Consider the following 22142-nt stretch of genomic DNA (forward strand, 5'->3'; position numbering starts at 1 on the left):
AAGTGTAGAAATGGATGCGTCACCCTCCCTGAGTCTGATTGCTGGTTGTCCTTTTTATCCAACTTTTCCGTCCACGGTACAATGACCTCCATCTCGTTTGTGCTTCTAATGAGAGTTCAGGCTTAATTTAATCCAAAAAGTAACATTAAATGCCCACTGGCAATTAGTGTCACACATTGTGGTCTATAAGCAAAGGTATGGGCAAGGGCTTTTAAGGAAGAATACACCACCAAGTGACCCCTGTGAAAATGTGTTGTGCAGGTGCTTATCATAGACTGAAAGCATTAGCTGTCCTTTACAATTTCTAGCCAGTCAAAAAAAGTTGGTGTGATTAATGTATGAATTATACTTTTAAATGTTTAGCCCCTTTCAAAAATTGTTCTAATATGATCCTCCCTCCATACAGCCCATAGACTTATGAACTGCTGACTCAAACCTACTGTCTAGACTCGTTGCACGAACATTTTCCCGGTGGTTGGATTTTTGACGCCGGTCACTGACGCAAGGTTTTGGGAACTGATCACTGATGTTTGACTTTCCTTCGTGCATGAACAAGTTTGGGCCCGTGACTTGATTGTGTTCCTATTAGATCATCTCACTGAGACACTCATGGGGAGGGAACCATAAAGACAGCTGATAAATGCTGTGAAATTTGCACAATTAATTAGTAAGTCTTTCAGTTTGGAGTTCAGTCACATCTCAGTGAAAGCAGAAAAGTGAGGCTGTATTAATGTTAATCACATGTAACAAGGTATCAAGCTCATAACCTCCCTGTATTAGGGAGACAGATCTGCAATACTTAACTTTTCTACTGTGATTACCTGTGTAAGCTGACAAAATTGAAAGAAAAAAAAAAATAAATTTTACAGCAGCTGGGGTAGGAGACAAGACACGTCTTAGTGTACTAATAGCCCAGTTGGCATGCTTGTCCTCTACAACTAAATCTATAAGTAGCGGGGTTGTCTGGATTCTTTCACAGACCAAATGTTTCTGAATAAGTCAACATCCAAAATCTAGAAGTAAGATAAGTGCTGAAAACCACCTTGTCTTTGGGGGGGAGGGGGGAAAAAAAAAAAAAAAAACCAAGTAGTGAATTAAAAAACTATTTATTTTATTCCTAACACTTGCAAACTTAGCTATATATTTTTAGAGAAATTAACAGCCTAACAGAAGAAATTTTTTTTTTTTTTTTCCTTTTTTCAAATTAAAAATCTGCATAATTTTAAGTGGATAATGGTTTGATTCACCAGAACAACTAGATGGAAACAATTGCTTAAATGCATTTTGTGAAACATTCACATTTGCAAAGGGTCAGGTACAAAACACTAACATTCAGATTGTCACATTTTAAAATCAACAACTAGAAGAATGCAACAGAGAACAGAAATGTGTTCACGAGTGTCTGACCAAAATGAAAGTAATGCCTGCTGCCAAGTTCCTCCAACTGTCCAAATCTGGTACTGATCTCCTATGAATGGTGTCACTGTCGGCTATTTTGCCATATACTGTGCATTTTTTTTCCTCAGGAATAACATTACCATTCTCAGTTCAACAAAAAAAGTACAAAGAGGAGAGAAAAAAAAATAACAAAACCAACGAGGGAGGGGGGAATCATCCACATACCATGCTGTCCCTGACAACACAAAAGCATAACTTGCCTTTTCCCCAGCTTCTTTAACTTCAACTTTTTTTTTTGTCATTGTTTATATGTACTGTACTTGTGATTAACATTTTACAGTAAATTTGTGTCAGATGTGTTTACATTCATTTCTATTAGTCTTATTTAAAAGTAAGCTGATTCAGAATTTTGCAAAATACACCACTTTTGAAGGTAGTGCATGGAATATTATAAAGGCAGATAACGTTTCTGGAAATGCATTTAAGCAACTGAACCCAAATTAACACTGATGTTTACTTGTGCCTTTCCTTACCAAAATCAAGGTGTATGAACTGTCAGCACAGCAAGAGGACATGACCTCAGGTTGGTTCATACCACTGTGCAGTCCATTAAAGCCTACAGTGCCCTCTTCTAACACCAGCAGCAGAAATTCTTATGCCATGTCAGTGACAAAATGGAAATATTCATACTGAGCAGAACTGCAAAATGTTTAAGGCATAAATTACCTGTGACAAAGCAATTCTGGTTTTTGATAAAATGTTATCTTCCCATATTTTTTTTCCATTAAATTCCAATACAAACATAATGCTGCTTAAAGAGCAGTAGTGCTATTCAATTAGCCTGTCATGATGTATTTATTTAGAAACTTTATTTACAGTAGAAATTTTCTGCTGATGTGAGCAATTTCTTCTGCCCAAACCTGTATTACTGCCTTGTGCTGCAGGCCCTGGTGAATGAACTGTAAAGAGAAATGAGATGAGTCGAGTTTGTAAACATGGTTGCTGGTTCAGAAGGGGCATGCCAATCACCACGCTCAAATTCCTGATTTATTTTTGCAGCACTTTCAGCTTGGAAATTACTTCATACTGAAGCAATTGTTTTTTGGTTCACAACCAGATCACTCAGGCTCAGAGGTTACAAGGACTGAAAAAACAAGAGAAAGTCTGTAACCTTGATGCCTATATTTCTAAACGTTATTTAGCCGAGAACTGTCATCATCAACTCTTCTCATCTTGCTCACTCTGCAGTCCTGGTTCGTCGGCCATGCCAGCTGTGGACAATGGCTCCTCGAAGTATAAAAACCGATGGTTGGATTCCTTCTCCAGCATCTTCTTCCAGACCTTTACTGCAAAGACAAATTTCCTCCTCAAAAGGTCTACATCAAGTACCAATTTCAAAAAAAAAAAAAAAAAAAGGGCAGTTCTTGTTCCACAGTTGAGAACCACTGAAGTCAATGTTGTACCAAGTGTATATATTGTTTCAATAAGATATATGGAATTGTTTTGTGAGCGATGTATCCATTAACACGCACCTCACTGGGCTAATGGAGAGCATCTTGATGAACTTCCACAAAGCCAGGAACGGGAGATAAGGCACTGCAACAGACAATCTGAAAACTTACTGTATTCTGGTTCCACCATTTCTGACTGGTCCAGGGTTGAGTCGACATCTTTTTGCTCAACAGGAACTTGCAGTGGCTCAGTATTTGGTTTTTCCAAGGTAGCAATCATTTCCTCATAAGTCTTCCTGGCTTCTGATGACAGCTCGATCATTTTGTGGTACAGGTCCTGCGAATACAAAGATGTTAGACATACGTCCTTCTCAAAGCACCATTTTCACATTCCTTCATAGACAAAGCTTTGCTAAATTAGTATTCTCACTTTCGCATACTTTACCAAATAGTTTTCACCTTAATGTTGCGAAACAAGGCATTCAGAACATAACATAAAAACCCATGATGTAATACACGATTCTTAGCAAATACTGCAGTGCTGCTGTCTTTCTTGGAAATCTCACCCTCCCCAGCATCAGTGCTGCACACTCCCACCTGTGCACCATCGTAGTTGAAGATGCCCACCAGGCTGACTGGCACAGCCTTGTTGACACAACGGCCAAGTGCCTTTCGTGACAGGGCAAAGACAAAGGGCACACTCTGCTCACGGCACGTGTCGATAATTGTATGGAGGGCTTCATCTAGACCACCTATGAACATAATGACAGAGCCTCTTCAGTACAACAGCACTATCACAAACACTAATGCCTGCACTATTACATTTGTTGAGTCATGTTAGATGTCGACAGTGGAATACAGTTCCGTGAAAAAGCATTTGTCCTATTTCATATTTTCTCTATTTTTGCAGCTTTCGACATTAAGTTTGATCAGATCTTTTTATAGGTTATAATACCATATGAATGGGGAGAAACTGAACCATAAAAGTGACACCAGTAGTTTTTTAGTTTCCTTGGTGTGGAATATAATGAAGTGTACAGTCATAGACATACAAAGGCCGCTTCCCAGTCGATAACTGGTTGCACCACCTTTAGCTGCAATGACCGTAACTAAACACTTCCTGCAGCTGAAGACCAAGGTTTCTCATCCCTGGGGAGGAATTATACTCCACTCCTTTATCTCAGCAACATTTGCAGGTCAAGCAGGCCTTGCCACCATATCTCAATCAGATTAAGACCTGGTCACTCCATAACTTTCTTTAGGCCTTCTGATGTTGACTTGCTTGTATGTTTGGAATCCTCATTCTACTGCGGGACACAGCTGTACTTCTGATTAAGCTCACAAACTAATGGCCTGACATTCTGCTTTAGAATTTTCTGATACAAACTGAAATTCATGAGAGCAAGGTGCCCAGATCACGTGGCAACAAAGCATCCCCAGACCATGATGATGCCGCTGCCACGCATGACTTGTACAGTATTTGGTTTTTGTCAGATTTAACAAGGCTCATGTAATCCAAAAGTTCTTTGTTGGGCTATCAGTCCACAGACCCTTCTTCCAGAATTCTTGAGAGACATGCAGGTGCTTTTTGGTGAGCTGTAGTCAAGTTTTCATGCTATTTTTAGTGAGCAGTGGTGTCCGTCTTCCCACTCTCTCACGCATCCCATTTTTGCAGTGTTTCTAATCATGAAGCCATGAACACTGACTTGAGCTGAGCCAAGAGAGGCCTGCAATTCCCTGGATGTTGTTTGCTCTGGGGTTCTTTCTGAGCCCATTAATGATTTTATACTTTGCTCATGGAGAGATTTTAAAAGGATAGTCATTCCAAGATAGACATACCACTCATCCAAACTGTCACCATTTGAAAAGTATGGCTCTGACCATGGTTCAAGTTGAGTCACGCCTTTCGAATGGATGCGTAACCCTGACCAGACTAGTAAGTTTCAGCAACTTTTCTTCAGAAAGTTACTTTGAATGCAGCATGATGTGCCTCTATGAATCTCTTCAGCTGGTAAGGGTCTGCGTAGCTGGAAACTGATGTAATGCACTCATTGCATTTTTCTTGGAGATGTAAGTTACTTTGGAGAAAAGTGTCCGCTAAATGAATAAATGTAAATGCAAAATTATATTGGACAGCGGTGGCCCAAATCAGGCCAGTTTGTATTCAGAAAGCTGACTGTTTATCCCTTTAAGTCGATTAACTACTTTTCCACACCTATGACTGCACATTTTACTAACTTTCACACCAAAAATATGACATAACAGTATCAACTTGTTTAACTCTTTCCATCTCAGGAACCATTTACCATGACATTACTAGCCATGACATTACTAGCAACATGGTTTTACTAATCTTCCTCGTTCATAATGTACAAAATTGTGTTCTTTCTAAAAGTGTGATGTTCACCTTATAATTTAAAAGATTTAAGAGATTAACAAACAATGGATGCATTCAAGTAAATAAATGTTGTAAACTCTGTATCTCAACAGTTCAATCTAGTCACATCCTAGCAAGAAAGCTGCACACCAAATACCACCAGAAGCCATCTTAAAATGACAACGCAAGATAGATCTTTGAGGGGTACCTTTGGACTGGATGCGTTCACAGTTGGGGGAAATGACGACACACTTGACCTTTCTCAACTTGAGGTGCTTGAGGACCTCCCTGAGGCCCATGACAAGGCGACGCTTCATTCGTGCCTTCATGGGGTCCTTCTGGTAGAGGCGGTCCTGGAAGCGCACGAGCTCCTTCAGCAGCGCAGTCACACACTCGTCCACTTCCTTGCTCAGCACCTGGCTGCAGTAGCTGAGGAGGAAAGGGTGTGTGTGTGTGAAGGTGTATGTGTACGAGTGAGAAATGGTTGAAAAACCTGTATAATTTGGTCAGCTGTGCAAAAGCTCCCTCTGGAGGCAACATTTAAAATCGTAAATTACAACAACCACATGCAGCCTTTTCATGTTTTCAAATGCTTCCATAATCATTGTTCACCACACATTCTCATCTTTTATTTGTAGCATACAAATGCATTACTCGGCTTCTTTCTCTTATCCTCTCAATGTAACTCAGAAAGATGTCGAGTCCATTTGCTCATCAGATTTAGAGATACAATTTTTGTCTTGCTAATGTAATGTATGACATTTAAAATGGATATAAATTAGAAAATTTACCAACTTGAGTACAAATTTACCGATTCTTCAATACTGACTGCTCTCAAGAATCTGAATCTGCATCTGAATCTCCCCTTCTGTTGATGTAATGCAAGCTTTGTATTAGCGTCTGCTAAATGAATAAATATAAACGGAAGATTCTTCGAGCCAGCTAAGAAAAAGCAGTGACCAGCACATAGCTTACTCTCTGAACTTCCGGCTGTGGATTTTGGGACGCTGGACCAGGGCTGTTTCTAAAGAGGACCCATCGTTGGTTGGCTGCTCCCCAATTTCTGCCTGTGCAGGGTCATCTTGTGTACAAAGATCCACCTGTACAGTCATGGACTCCTCTGTCACATCTGTGGAAAAACGTTTCAGCCATAGACACACCTCTCTCAGCTGGTTCTTCAGGCAAATGACCCTTTTGAGAAATCAAGTAAAACAGCTAACACTAGACAAACACCTTTAATGAGATGGGACATTTTTACCAAAATTGAAAAACTTTACGAAAGACTTTATAAAACTCTCATCATATTTACGAGAAGATAGAAGACAGAGTCAACTGTCAAACTTGCCTCACCTGTGGAACTGTGCACGATCTCCTCCAGTTGCAGGCTCTCGAGCTGAACCACCACCTCATTGCTACAGGGCCCAGAATCAGCAGCCGGAGGGAGAAGTCCCCGCTCTTCCAGCAGACGGTTCCGCTTCCTCTCCTCTCGCTCCTTCAGGATGATCTGCATAGTGAGAGAATGCAGATGGTAGTCATTGGGAAACGGAGGTAAACGGGAGTCGACCGAAAGAGGGCCGGACACCGGCTGAGTCTCACTCGTTTCAGAGGCGTAGGTTTCTTTGCTTTAGGGACCTCTCTCTGCTTGCCCTTCTTCACCAGGGGGCTGGTAGAGTCTAAAGGGTTGTGTGCCACCCTCTCTACTTGCCGTGGGTGTTTTTTTGGAGTGGAGGGGTCTTTCTGTAAGACAGGAAGTCCACCGCCAACTGCAACACCACAGCAAGGAGAAAAAAAAAAAAAATTGAAGAAAAAAAACCATCAGCATCAAAAAGGCAGAAACTTGTATTACTTGAGACCACTGCTTTTAAGGTGCAGAGGTATGATTTCAGAAACGTATCAATAATAAATAAAAACGACAAAAATAATAATGAAAAATAACCACCTGACAGGATGATAGGCTTGGGGTTCTGCTTGGACTTCTGGGACATCTGCTTCTGCTCTAGCACAGCCAGCATGTTGCCCAGGTCCAGCTGCACGGGAACCTTGCTCTTCTTGCCACCTGGCTTCTCAGGCTTCTGCAGGAGACAGATGTTGTCCATCAGCCCATCAGGTTTTACTCAATATCATCATAAGTTACTTCCAAATCAATTTTTGCAACACTGCATGCAAATGAGTTGAGCCTACCAAAAAAAAAAGAAAAAATTGCAATGATAAATATTTCAGTTGTAAATGTACACAATACTCCTATGGAACCAGTCAAAAGTTAAAGCACACTACATGGAAACTACTTCTCCCCACAAGGCATTTGCCTTCTGCTGCATTTCCCAGAGATGAAGGACAATTGTGGGTTGACTTACTTTGACTCTTCCGTCCAGTTTGTCCCATAAAAGATTTTCTAGGTTGCCCAGGTGTACTCAAACTTTTGACTAGCGCTGATACTTTCAATAACTTGTAATCTACAAGTCATGTCAAGTTACAGTGAAAAACAGCATATCCTGCACCCACCTGTCCCTTCTTGCCGTCAGTAGGAGGGGCCAACGTTTGGGGCGTCTCTGACAAGGTCCTGTCTCCGCCACGACTGTCAGCAGGGGTGTCTCCACCTCTGTGAAGGTCACCGTCTTTATCCTGTCTCACAAGCGTAGGCAGGCAGAACATCAGACGCATTTAAATGACAAAAGTAATTTTCTTCGACTCACTGGAGACGTTCAGCGTTTCACATCTGGGCTTACTTTGGCTGTGTGCTGAAACAGCAGATCGTCTTTAATTTTGCATGTGTGTGAGGATATTAAAAGCTTTAATAAGGCTCAGCTACTCCCTGCCCACGGGAGCTTGGCTTTCCCATTGCTAAAATGGTCCATCCAGCGAAGGTTTTACCACGGTTTCCTTCAATTAGTCTCAGTGAAGTTCTTCCCACATCATGTACAGTAATTGTAATTTGTTTTGAAATAAAGAAATTAACAGTTTTTGCAGACAGTGGAAAGGAGACGAGAAGTTTTCAGCTGCACCAAGACACTTATTGCAAGTAAGCACACTGCACTGAAATTTCATAAACTTACATAATATTCTCTTTTCTTTGCACTGACTCCCCATGTTACAAATGTTCAACTTAATAAATTTACATTTAAAAAAACCCACAAATGTATTCCTATTTATTTATTCATTCTTTTTCCCCCACTTATGTATTTTTACTTTTTTGAATTACACGGAAACTGTACTTTTAAGTTGACTTTTAAGCAAGAAAATTTATTCATTTAGCAGATATTTTTCTCCAAAGCTACGCACATCTCTGAGAACAATTTACTATTTATACTCACGCTTGTGAGTGAAACTCTCACCCCTTTTGGACTCTTGGCCACGTTGCTAGAGGATATGATGGAACGTGTTGGACCCTGTCCTTTGTCTGAACCGAAAATCGCATGGGCCAAGTCGGGGAACTCCTCTTCATCCTGTCGGCAACACAATCCTCCCAGGTGTTGGTGCAGTCTGGCAGACATGCTGGAAAACTATGAACAACCTGAGATAATAGTCTCAATAATAATTATCAATACTCTCCTACCTTCAGAATTTACTCAGATTATTCACACAAGGTCGGGGGGTACAGTGGCGCAGTGGATTGGACCACGGTCCACCTCTCCGGTGGGTCTGGGCTTCGAGTCCCGCTTGGGGTGCTTTGTGACGGACTGGCGTCCCGTTCTGGGTGTGTCCCCTCCCCCTCTGGCCTTACGCCCTGTGTTACCGGGTAGGCTCCGGTTCCCCGTGACCCCAATTGGGACAAGCGGTTCAGAAAGTGTAAGTGTGTGTGTGTGTGTGTATATTCACACAAGTGTAACCATTCTGTCCACCAATACGGAAACAGATTAAAAAGCTCCCGGTAAAGTGTGCTACCGGAGGGAATATTCTAAATATGATATTACAAGAAAGGAACAGTTTGGGGGTGGGGGGGTGTGGCAGGTTTGGCCAGGTCCCGCCATGTGGTGGGTCTGGGGTTCGAGTCCCGCTTGGGGTGCCTTGTGATGGACTGGCACCCTGTGTTGCCGAGTTAGACTCCGGTTTGCCACGACCCCGTACGGGACAAGCTGCTTCAGCCAACGTGTGTGTGTATGTGTGTGTGGAACAGTTTAGAATTCCACAGAAGTTTTATACCTTCAGAGCAATGACTTTACCTCAAACTTTGGGGGCTCTTGCTCAGGGCCTGGGGCTTCTGGCTCTGCTTCAGCAGTATAATCTGTTTGTTTTGATTTCTTCTTCTTCTTCTTCTTATTGTTCTTTTTCTTCCTCTCAGAGGTTTGTTCCAGTTCCACCTGAGCTTCAGCCTCCTCCTGGAAGTGGAAGGTGGAAACACTGTAAATCGGCCTCTGCAACCGCAGTCCTTACTGGCCAGGATATAAGCATGTTCTCCTAGTCAGATACTTGTCTAATTTACTGAACGAACAAGTCAACCTGGCTGAATTTAAATATAACATTCTTTGTCAGCACAAAGATTGTCAGTGACTGAAAATGAGCTGAAAAATCTGTGCATACACGAGCCTACCAGGACATTGCACATTGCACAGAGCCACAAAAAAGACTAATCATGCACAGCACAGCAGTGAGTAGCACTATCACTAACAAACATTAAATAACGAGAGCAGTAGAAACTGCTTAGCTCACTGAGTAAAACAATTATGCCATGAAGGTCAGTTTATGGCTTTGCTATAAAATATGGTTATGACACTATACGCAACCAATCTGAGTATGTGTTCATATTCCCAGTAGGAAGGTTTGCTCTTGTGAAGAAACAAGCAGTGCACCTGCAAGGACAGTGTGTTGGGCTGAAGCCTCCTCGGGGGCTGGCAGGCCACAGCAGCCCAAGAAGTAGCTGGGGAAACAGGGCCGGGTGCTGTGGGCTCCTGGGTCCGGCCTGACCAGGTAAGCCGTACAGTCAGACACCTCCGTGCCAAACATTGTGCTCATCTCATAAACCTATGTTATAGGTACAATATCAGAAGGAGCAACCACGGATGGCACCTTCGCCCCATACCTTGGCCAGGCTTTGTCTTCACATCCCTATTGTCAGGAGTCTCAGAATTTGGACAGGAGTCTGCAGGGGGTCCTTTTCTTGAGGAAGCGCTCTGAATATAGAAGACAGAAGAGGAGCATTTCCGGTACAGGTATTTTTTTTGCATCACGGTGGGTTCCACACAAATGCCCGACGACTCATTCATCACAAGCCCGAGACGAAGGAGGGAAAGCACACTGGAAGGTTACTGTAATAGGAGGGCACAGGAACCAACCTTGCTGGGTGAAGATGAAGCCGAAGGCCACGCTCCAGGAGAAGGAGATCGGCGTCCCAAACGGGTCTTGGCTGTGGGAATAGTGAGCTCTGGGAAATCAGACAGATCGACTTGAAAGGGATCTGCATCGGCCCTCTGGGTCTCGCAGTTCTGTGGAGGATGAGGAGTTGATTTGGGTCTTCTACCTGGAGATAAAAATGAAGGGAGAAATGTCTCCTGTACAGATGTCTTTTACCTACCAATAGTCATGTACAGTTTACAGTCAGGGAAGACACAAAAATCAAGAACAACACATATGAAACTATTGCTGTTGATCCAAAACCACTATTTCAGTCATTCATTTCTAATTACCTTGTTCCTTCATACTTCCTTCTCTCTTATGCGCTGGTTCTCTGGGGCTTTTCTTTTCCAGACAGATGAGATCATTACTGAGTCGTGACGCCTGAAACAAAGTACAGCTGGTTACAAAAGAGGTGTGATTTAAGGCAAAGGTGCTGTGTGTCTTTACTGGTGACCCATGCGTATGACGACCTTCTTCTACAGGTTTCATTAGAATTAGTGATAAGTTGAACACACTTCAGCTTTTTCTTCCCCAAATTTCTGCTGGGAATCTACTAGCGCAAAACGAATAACACGTAGAATTCATGGCAACCTCCCTTACAGCACAATGAAACAGAAAGCTGAGATAATCAAAACGCTGCCAGAATGGCCTGGGTGAAGGATGCCTCATGCACAAAATCGCGTTGTGCAGATACGCTACGCTGCAATTTTATTTTGCATCTCGATGAGATCACAATAATCACTTTCAGTAACTTTGTTACGTCCCCAAAATCCTGATGCAACAAAAGAAATCCACGTGTCGCGCTCCTCTACTTTGGAAGGGACAGGAATGACCCTGGAGGCGTACCTTTCTCGGTGACTCCGAAAGGGTGCGTTCCAGTGCTGTGCCTTGGTTCTGTGGGACCCTTCTGGCCCGGCGGGAGCTGCTGTACCCATGTTTGCTGCCACTGGTCTTCTGTCTGGGCCACAGGGCCGAGGGGCTCTCCTGACTGCACACGGGCGACTGACCCCTAGATGGGACGCTGTAATGAAACCCTTCCTTGCCCATTTCAGTCTGTATAAGCAGATTATTGCACCAACTTCTATTTTCCCAAAACTTTTATGATAAACAATTTTAAAATTCGTATGAAAGTTCATTATGAATTACATCTTCATGAATTACACGGGGAAACGTTTATGTGTAAAAAGCTGTGGTCTACTTTGTTCACGTATGTCCTTTTGCTGTCTTTTTTCGCTCTCTAATGCAATGTGTGCCATACATTAAACATTTAAATTTTAAAAAAAAAAAAAAAAAGTGTAAACAATGTCAAATTTATAAGTGGAATAAAAACTGAAATACACATTAAATTATTTGCCTTTAGACTTTAGCAACTTCCGCTGAGGATTTTTGAAGAAAAATATTTGCACTGAAATTTCAAGAGGAAGAAATTTTACACTGACTGTTTACTGTATAAAAAGAGAGCGGGCATGCCACCCGGAAGAGGCGGAAGCCTCCCGTGCAACTCGTCACCTTCAGTTACAGCGCTAGGAGCTCCACCCACCCTGCAGCGTGCCGCCGTGCTTCTGTCGAACAAGCATCAGGAGGGCAGGGCGACCCCACCGCATGCTGGTCCTTCCTCTGCTTCGGTACAAAAGGCTCAACCTCAGGTGACAGCTTGCTTTCCTGGTGACCCGACGAAAGGAAAAAAGAAAAAAAAATTAGAAAGAAGGAATGCGACATTAAAATTAAATTGCTTTTTATTTACAAAGACATCAACCTGTATTAATGTAAAAATGTCTCAGTTCATTAAGCGCTGCTGAATGGCGTCAGTCGCAGGTCCGCACCAGACCACAAAAAAAATTCGGAACACCCCCCACTCGTTGGTTCAGCGAGGTCTGGCAGCCATTGTTTACTCAATCACTTTTGTTCATCACTTGTCCTACCCATCCAAGAGGCACAGGACGCAAGGCTGGTCAAGGAATACCTCGGATGGGAAGCCAGTCTATCGTAAGGCAGCCGCTGCCATTAACTCCTACTAAGTAAGTAAATTGTCTTTAAGAAATAGTTTTTGAAAGTGAAAAGGATGTTTAAATACCTCAGACACAGAGCGGCACTCGAGGAAAGTACAAACATCAGGGAAGCATTTAGGTCTTCAGTTAAAAACAAGTGAGCGTATACCACTTTTAATTGTTTTATAATACGTATGATCAGACTCGGGCATTAAACCACACCTGTCCAGTGTCACCGTACCGCTCTAGTGTGATGTTAATACTTCAGTGATGCAAAATGGACTTCCCAACTGCAGAAATACCAGTTTGGTCAAAAGCATTTAGATAATTCCCACAAAATTCCGAGAACCTTTAAAAACTGGCTGAACGCACGTACAGTATTCGCACATCAGCTGTTCTGTTTTATTGGGCTTTAAGAATCTGCAGCACAGTTCTAATAGACAAAGTCAATGAGTGAGTTTCATCCCACTTGTCCCGGAGAGGGTCGCAATGATTCAGAAATGGTACGTGGTAAATTCGTCACAAAAACCTCATTTTCCATTTTAATAAAATGGAAAATAACTTTATCAGTGTCCACCACTGAATTAAAATGTGCAGATGTTAAAAAACATTTACTGTAAGTTATGTCAAACGGGGTTAAACGCAGACAAGAATGAGACGTTTGTCCATGAAAAGAAAACTAAAACTGGGGTTTTTGAAAATGGAAAATATTTTGAGTAACTGATCCATCACACTATCATGAGGCTTTATGGACAAATTGCTATAATCCAACTTTGCAGCTCTGAAGGGCACATACTGTAGTGGAACTGTGACTGAACGCCAACGCTCAGTCGGCACGCTGACCAAGGCTACATTTCTCTGCCACCGCAATGCACACACACACAGTCTGGACAAGCGTCCCATACGGGGTCGTGGGGAACCGGAGCCTAACCCGGCAACTCAGGGCGTAAGGCCGGAGGGGGAGGGGACGCAGCCAGGACGGGACGCCAGTCCGTCACAAGGCACCCCAAGCGGGACTCGAACCCCAGACCCACCGGAGAGCAGGACCCGGTCCAACCCACTGCGCCACCGCGCCCCCCACGCCACCGCAATGTGTTAAAACTCAAACACTGTTTACTTAACAACAGTTTTAATAATAAAACAAAAGTTATGCTGTGATTAGGATATGATGGGTACATTATTAACCCTTCAGGAAAACACACACACAGCAGCTACATGACACATAAAGTGCATCAGCTATGCGCAAACAAAATAAATAATTAAAAAAAGCTAAAATTACACACACTACACAAGCAACTAAACAAGTGCAACACCTCTAAGGTCACAAAACATTTACATTTACTCATTTAGATGGGGGTTTTCTACAAGGCGACATGATTATTTACCCATTTGTACAGCTGAGTAATTTTACTGGAGCAGTTTAGGGTAAGTACTTTGCTCAAGGGTGCTACAACCGGAGGTGGGATTTGATCCGACAACCTTTGGGTCCAAAGACAGCAGCTCTAAGCACTACACTACCAGCTGCCCACCTTCCTGCGCATCAGCGCTGAAGACCGTTGACTGGCATTCATGGAGGCAGAAGGCTGTCAGTAAGAAGAAGCCCCAGAGGCATTTAGGACACACACACACGCTGACTGAAGCTGCTTGTGCCGAGTGGGGTCGCGGCGAACCGGAGCCTAACCCGGCAGCACAGGGCGCAAGGCTGGAGGGGGAGGGGACACACCCAGGATGGGGCGGCACTCCATCACAGGGCACCCCATGCGGGACTTGAACCCCAGACCCACCAGGAAGCAGGACCCAGCCAAACCCGCTGCACCACCATGCCCCCCACACATACAACACCAGAGATGAATAATCAGGTAGCTCAAGGAGCTCATCGCGATCGCTTTGCGGAGGCGACGAGAGCCACTGTCCATAGCGCGCTCCGACTTCCTCCTCGTCCCGGCCTCTGGCTCCGCCGCCGCCGGGCTGGGGGTCCGAGCCATGACGGATCCCACTTCCTTCACTCGCTGAGAGCTGGCTCTTTGTGATCTGGGTGATCCTCACAGAGGGTTAACAAAGAGAGCCTATGGATCTCATCAGATGACATGTTGAAACACACGTCACGTGTGGTGTGTAACACTGTACCTCGTCGGTAGAGCGAGCAAACAATTTTGCTGCTCCTAAGGACCTGAAGGGAAGGCACTGCTCTGCCCTCACAGTTTTCCTGCTACACTGGGAACATACTGAATGATTCACTGAATGGGGGGGGGGGGGGGACATGATTTTCTTCTGTTCTGGCACTGGCAGCGCAGTGCTGTAAGTAGTGCGCACTTGACCAACACTGAGTCACTGGTTACGAAGTAGCTGGACAACGAATCCGTGAATCGCTGCCACAATTATTCAGCACTTTCGTTTACGGTTTACCTCCGGCGTCAGAAAAACTGATATAAATATATATCTTGCTACATCATCATTCATATTTACTAGTCTTTCTGAGGGCATCACAGTCAGTCACACACATGAAAGTACACGAATCAACATGTCATTATCAGTCAGTGATAATTTATAATGCCTCAGCACAGGCAGCTCTCTCTTCTCCTGCAGAAGTTGAGCGCTGCGCTGGACTAGACTAGTCTAGTCTAGTCTATTAATTAATGATCAACTAAATCACGAACCTACACCTGGGCAGCGTATCAACACGTACTGGAAACATAGATAGTGCTGAATTTAAAATTCGGTACCTTCTGCAGAGTGTTCACACGAGGTTTCATTGCTGCGGGCTGCGCTTAGCACTTCATCATTCCCACAGTGACAGGGCGCTCTTCGCTGCTTTCACGTCGCGAGTTTCGCTGTTCGCCATCACGAGCGCGGCGGTGTCGTGAGAACGTAGGCTTAACCATGTGAGTACGGCAAGCCGCACAAGTCAATATATACGCTCCATTTCGCGTTGGCGATATCGGAATCAGAATCTGAACGAGCTTTATTGCCGAGTATGTTCACGCAAATACAAGGAATTTGTTCTGGTGACAGAAACTTCCACAGCACAGACAGAATGACAGTGACAAGACAGAATATGTGAATAGAGGATAAAAAAAATGTAAGAAATATAAAGTACACAATATACAAAAATAGTCAGTAGACATTATGTATGTACAGGTATGTTCTATACAAAAATGCAAGGGAATGTGAGTAAGACATATGATGTGATAGATATAAACATAGCGTTGTGTATTGCACTGGTTTATTCTCTAGGGGGGATTTAGCTGTTCATGAGGTAGATGGCCTGAGGAAAGAAACTTTTCTTGTGCCTGGCTGTTCTGGTGCTCAGTGCTCTGTAGCGCCGGCCAGATGGCAAAGGTTCGAAGAGGAAGTGGCCTGGATGTGAGCGGTCTACAATGTCAATGATATGTTTAAGAGCGCTGAACTGTTTGAGGTGAAGGTAAGTCCGAAACCTTATTAAAAGATTATCGTATTTTGTGTAAAATACACTCAAAATATTTAAATGCTGGAAGTGTTGCATTTCATAGAACCACTACAAAGCACCATGACTCATGAGCTTGAAGAGGTTGTGACAAAACGCAGAGGCAAGTGTAGCACAGGTTACATGATGAAGCAATTTGGTTTTCCATTAGCTGACGCTTTTCTCCAAAGCGACTTCAGTGTGTTGAGGTTACAATTATTTACCCATTTATACAGCTGGGTAATTTTTACTGGAGCAATTTAGCCTGAGTAAGTACCTTGCAAGGGTACTACAGCCAGAGGTTGGATTTGATCCTACCACCTTCAGCTCTAAGGCAGCAGCTCCAACCACTGCACTGGCAGCTACCAGTTAGTTTCCAATAAAAACACATAATGCTAATTAACTAAGTGGTATAGCACTATAGATGTGGTTTAACTGTGTTAATATGCACTGTTCAATAAACAAGTCATTAATGCAATGCATTCTCCCTCTATTCCTGTACTCCAGTTTCCTCCTACATCATGAAGACATGTTTCAGTTGAATCAGTGGCTCAGAATTACACGTAATGTGTTTGTTTCATTTGTGATAGGTTGGTGCCCCATTCAGGGTGTACCCTGAACTGCTGGGACAGGTTCTAAAGCACCACCACACATTATAATAGACTTTTCTTGGTAAGTACACTAATCTCCAATCAACCCCCAACCCCCAAAAAGGGTAATTTACTACATACTGGTACTTCTAGACCTTACAACCCAAATGACAAGAAAGGATTAGCTGTCCACCTTCAGTACAAATATTACACTAAATATATACTGCACATCAAAGAGCAGAGAGAAGCTAAGGTATTGAATGCTTTTCTACACATTTAGAAAAACTAATGTATAAATAACAGCTCCAGTAATACAAAATTATTCCAGTGATAACTTTTATTTACATTTCATTACACCACTGAGTATATTATTACATCTGTGGGACAAGTGGCCATGTGTGCTATGCAAACTGACAATGAGTAATGCACAAAACAGCACTGCATACCAATTACTGTTAAAAGAAAAATGCAACCGTTTTAAATATGCATTTACCAGTACATGCTGTAAATATCATCTAAAACTAGATCAATAATGCAACTACTTTATTCAAAGGCTACTTTGACCATGTGACATTCCTAGGCATTAATGTCCTCCCCGTAGTTTTCATATACAATATTACAATCACTATCCCTAGTAAGAACTTCCAAATCTCCTGTGTCATTTGGCTGAACTTGCTGCTGTGAAGAATACAGCTCAGACAGAGATGTTGATTTGCAGGCTTACAAGTATTCACTGAATACCAGATTAAGAAACATGAATATCCCAGAAGATTCCAGAAGTTCATATTAGTTCTTTGGAAGAGGTCTTCTGAACAGAAGAATGTGTGGTTCTGAAATAAGAAGGAAAAAAAAAAAAAATTAGTTTTGAACCTGGGGGAGGGGCGTTGAGTGCGACTTATTCTCAGTCAGCAATGTTGGGAGACACATGTAAGAAACACTGTACCCTGGAAATTAAGTACAAGTGGTAAACTGGGGAATCCCTGATACGCAATGACCTTTTGAATAATGTTTCTATGTATCTCAAAAAAAAAAAAAAAACCCCATTAGGAAGGTGATTAGGAATCTGCAATATTCTGGTAAAATTTTATGCAGCTACTTCAAGTGTGATGAACATCAATGCATAGGGTGAAGGAAACTAAGTGTACTTAGAATCACATCTGCAGCTATGTGTCTTTCTCCTAATGCACACATTGTATCTTCTGTGAGATGTACTTCACTCTGGAGGAGAAGCATCTGCTAAACGAATAAACGTAAATGGATACAAACCAGGGTCGTGGATCATATAATGGACCCATCCAAGGCTCTGCTGCACTCCAAGCCTCCTCCACTCTTCCTCAGACATGAGGTGCGACTTGGGCACTTGCTTGGCCAGTTCCCGGGGCAACACAACATGCCTGTCAGGTGGACACACGTGTTCAACAGCATCATCGGCCAAGGGTTAAGCCAGGCAGGGAGGCAGATCTCTACATGCTGGCAGCGTGACGAATGAATCATCATGTCGCGACTTGCACTAAGTAAACTACCAATTTTGCCATCGCACGTAGCGAGTGAGAAAACAGCTGGGTTGGACAAAAATATAGCGACATCAGACTGATCTCATGATCTGTTTTCAACAACAACAGCCTGCTAAACTATGACTACTGCTCTCTCTCAGCAGCGAGCAGCCATGAGGGATCGATCGAAACAGCTTCACTGCGACAGTTCTGACATGATAATCGCGCAAGAAATTCGATAGAAAACTGTTTTCCTCATTTGTTAAAAACGTAAATAACTAAGACTAGTCTAAGTACGTTTTTTTTAAACAACAGCACAGCCCGAAAAACACGGGACGAAGTGGCAGTCGCGAGTCGGAAGCAACCCAGCCAGCAAGAATATAATAATAGCGGAGATTTTCAAATAAAATACCAATAGACTAAAAATATTTAATAAATAACAAATGAAATAGCAGTTAGAATTACTAGTATGAAACACGCAAGCATCCATATTAATTAATTAGCGTCGCTGCTAAACTAACTGGCCTACTACTACTACAACGAATCATTCCAACTCTACTCGAGCTTACCTGTACTCATAGTGATCGTCATTGTATTTGTCAGAATAATATATTTGCTTCTGCGCCATATCATAAACCGGTCGTCACACTGGTTTCCTCGCAATATAATTTATAAAGAACAAATCCCCCCCCACGCAGCTCATACTATCTGCTTCCTAACCGACACATTTTTAAACGGGAGTTTAAAGCGAAGTCGGGAACTTCTCGCTCCTGATTGGGCGCCTGTTTCCACCAATCACAGACGCGCTTCCAAGCGGCCAAATAGGAAGTCGTTTAGTAGCCGTGGAAAGGTGCGAGGGCTTGTTTGTATCGTATGCTGCTGTTGTTGTTTAAACAAACAAACAAACAAACAAACAAACACGAAAGAAAGAAAGGCCTCGTTTCTCCGCGCAACAGTCACTACATCGTTTTGTTTTGGATTTTACTCAGATATGCTTATGATGCTCTACAGTGAAATGTACAAGAAGTAAATATAAATAGTACTGCACCGAATTCAACACCGCCACTGACTTTTTCCAGAATAAAATGTTTAATACATTTACAGATACAGACAGTAGCCCATAAAAATAAGTTTCGAAATTTTATTGAACTTTGGAGGCTTTGATTGGGTTACACGGACGGTGGCACAGCGAGTAGTGCTGCTGTCTCACAGCCCCTAGGTGGTGTGAGAGAACGTGGGTTCGATTTTCCCCCCTCAGTCTGTGTGGAGTTTACATGGGTTTCCTCCTTAAGTCCAAAGACATGCTGTTCAGGTTCCCCAACAGTGTGTGAATGACACAGAGAGTGTGTCTTCCACTGATGTATGGATGAGTAACCCAGTGTAAGTAGTATATCTAGCAGTGTAAGTCACCTTGGTGAATAAGGTGTGTGGGCTCATAACACTACATAGAGATAGAGTTCACTGGAAGTTGCTTCGGAGAAAAGTGTCTGCTAAATAAATCAATGCAATGATTGTCCTGAGTTTGGAGCACCTGGATGTGTTTGCTCGTGTCCTTTTCATATTTAGAGAAGGATAGTGTGGTGAAGACAGTGCAGAGTGAACTGCAAGGAAGGCCCATTAATTTTTTTCTAGCACGATAAAATATCTTCATATTAATTCCAGATGGTGTGATGTCGCCTCCAAAGATAACTTTTTTTATTCCAGTGGGTTATGAGCTGTTGAATGTGGTACAAGGTGGAATTTACTTAGTCTCCTCCTTCCTAGAATTACACTCCGCACTGTGTAAAAAAAACAGAAAGGCAGAAAAATGTCACCCATCATAGTTTTACCAGTGATTTTTAAACTCATAATTTCAAGTGTCAGTGTTTTACAGTGCTGTCTTTTGTCAGACCTTAATTACAAACTTCATAAAAATGCCTAGATTTATTGCTGACACATTATAATTTTGAGATTTCTTTTTAATGGTGGCATGGTGAGTGTGTTTCACTGATGCATGGATGAGTAACCCCTTGTAAGTAGTGTATCTAGCAATGTAGTCACCTTGGTGAATAAGGTGTGTGGGCTAGTAACACTGCATAGTACCTGTTGTAAGTTGCTTTGGGCAAAGTGTCTGCTAAGTGAATAAATGTAAATGTGTACAATTGTGAAGTCTGTCTGAAATCTACAAAATTACACTGAAAACAGAAGTTTCTTTAACAGTCTACTTATAGACTGTTGGAACCTGCAAAATTCACGTGTGATATAATATATTAAAAGAAGTTCTCCCAAATATAAAGGTCACTCATAGTTAACTCTGGCTTTAGACAAGAAAATTTGGTGGAAACAGGAATGTACATCATTTTAAATTAAGCAGAGAAGACTTTCAATTTTGTTAACCAACAGTTTTTTTAAGCAAATATTTATAATTTAATCATTACACTGATTCAGAAAACATGACAGCACAGGTGAGTTTTGAGAGGCCCTGTTGAGATATGACACCATTGTCCTATACACAAGAACATTTACTATATGATTCCATGCACAACTGTTTCAAACTGTTTGGTGATCTGTACCCCGAAGATGTATTTTTTCTCTATTCATACAACTTTTGAACATCCCAAAGCAGAATTGTAGGAGTCCAAAGTTTTGGCTTCTGATACTGTGTTAAGCTATGTCTTTAAAAACATTAATAAATATGCCCTATAGTATTCTGAGGCGTCGTTAGAAAAAATATTTTCCAAAATTCCCTGAAAAACATTCTGCAGTATGTATAGCAAAAAAGCCACTTTAATTTCTGTACCGGGTCTCAGACCCTTGTACCAATATTTAAAAAATATCTTAACAGATGTACATACATTTCTTAACAAAATCTTGTAACAAAATACTGCCAAAAGATTTAAATATGCATAAATAGCTAGAAAATCTTTTAGCATCCCATACATGGTTTTTGACTCGTTAAACAAAAAATGAATCATTAATCATCAATGAATCAATATAAACAATATTTATATTAAAACAATGTAAGCAAAAAATCAATTTTTCCTTTTATTGTTAAAGCAAACAATATATATACATATAACTGCAATTCAAAATAAAACTTTAGATGGTTAAAAAAGAGTGTTAAATACAATTTTAAGTTAATGGCTGTTTTTAAAAATGAATAAAAAAAATCATTTTATTTAAACACATTTTCTGTACATATTTACCATTGTCAAGTGCTATTTTTGTCAAAATGTTAAACACAATCTTTCAGGAGAACTAATGGCAAGATGTCACCAAATATGGAGCATTGTTCTGGTCCTGCTGTAGAAATTACTATGAAGTGAATAATGTACTGTATATACTATTTCACATACTACAAGTGTCCTTTGCATATTCTTAAAAAGTCTGTTCATTAGGATAAAGTGTTAGACTTGTATGAAACTTCTGTTTTTAAGTGTGCAGCATTTTAAATCGTAATCTTAGAAAAGTAAAATTTTGCCAATTTTCTGTTACATGGTATTCTTAATCGAAACATGAAATTGAACAGCAACGCACTTATTTAAAATGTAAACTATACAAACTGGAAGTTTAATTATTTACTGTTAAGTGGTTTCAGACTGTGTGTGTGTGTGTGTGTGTGTGTGTGTGTATTTCATTTAACACACTCTAATTGAAGTGCTAGAGGCTGCCTTTAGGGGGCACTCTGAGAATCCTTATTATCGGAAGTAATACTATAGTAACCTTATATTGGGAAGATCTTCAGTATTGTACTGCATTTCACTCCACGGTTTAAAATGGCTTATGCTAATTTAAAAAAAAAAAAAAAATCCTGGTGTGAGAGGCAACCCCTCCGAAAACAAAGTGTCATTGATATCCTTGCATGAACTTAAGTATATTGTAAAGAAGGAAGTTTCTTTAATATCACCCTGTGATATCCCTAGTAAACATTTATGTACCCATCATGTAAAAAGCATTACAGACCAACTTTACTCATAATATTCAACTACCGCTTTCCATGAGCTTGAACTGATGTAAGAAATTGTCTGAAGTCAATTTACTATTAACAGTTGTAACAGTTACCCATTATTATGACTGCTATGAATGACATGAT

At 41.7% G+C, this 22142-nt stretch overlaps 2 protein-coding genes across 5 annotated transcripts; both read right to left on the reverse strand.

The window, feature by feature from the left end:
- Positions 1-1171: 1171 nt before the first annotated feature.
- LOC108929516 (selenocysteine insertion sequence-binding protein 2-like) lies at positions 1172-15410 on the reverse strand. 4 transcript variants are annotated; one of them, XM_018744097.2, is made up of 19 exons: positions 15269-15410; positions 12098-12219; positions 11404-11578; positions 10848-10938; positions 10497-10681; positions 10244-10334; positions 10014-10123; positions 9387-9542; positions 8559-8669; positions 7729-7848; positions 7166-7298; positions 6823-6989; positions 6577-6730; positions 6202-6355; positions 5435-5655; positions 3447-3601; positions 3021-3186; positions 2640-2744; positions 1172-2357 (listed from the first exon to the last, which is right to left on the reverse strand). In XM_018744097.2, the coding sequence occupies exons 1-19, from the start codon at positions 15296-15298 to the stop codon at positions 2254-2256; spliced, it is 2550 nt and encodes an 849-aa protein (XP_018599613.1). In that variant the 5' UTR covers positions 15299-15410; the 3' UTR covers positions 1172-2253. The 4 variants fall into 4 exon arrangements, with proteins under 4 accessions (XP_018599613.1, XP_018599611.1, XP_018599612.1 ...); XM_018744095.2 differs by having other exon boundaries at positions 8538-8669; XM_018744096.2 differs by having other exon boundaries at positions 1173-2357; positions 8538-8669; positions 11404-11566.
- A 1497-nt stretch (positions 15411-16907) lies between these two features.
- LOC108929456 (cyclin-dependent kinases regulatory subunit 2) lies at positions 16908-18841 on the reverse strand. Its single transcript, XM_018743980.1, has 3 exons — positions 18640-18841; positions 17844-17971; positions 16908-17407 (listed from the first exon to the last, which is right to left on the reverse strand). Exons 1-3 carry the CDS (start codon positions 18696-18698, stop codon positions 17364-17366), a joined length of 231 nt encoding a protein of 76 aa, XP_018599496.1. The 5' UTR covers positions 18699-18841; the 3' UTR covers positions 16908-17363.
- Positions 18842-22142: the final 3301 nt, after the last annotated feature.

This window comes from Scleropages formosus, chromosome 12 (genome assembly GCF_900964775.1).
Source record: "Scleropages formosus chromosome 12, fSclFor1.1, whole genome shotgun sequence".
Classification (NCBI taxonomy): domain Eukaryota; kingdom Metazoa; phylum Chordata; class Actinopteri; order Osteoglossiformes; family Osteoglossidae; genus Scleropages; species Scleropages formosus.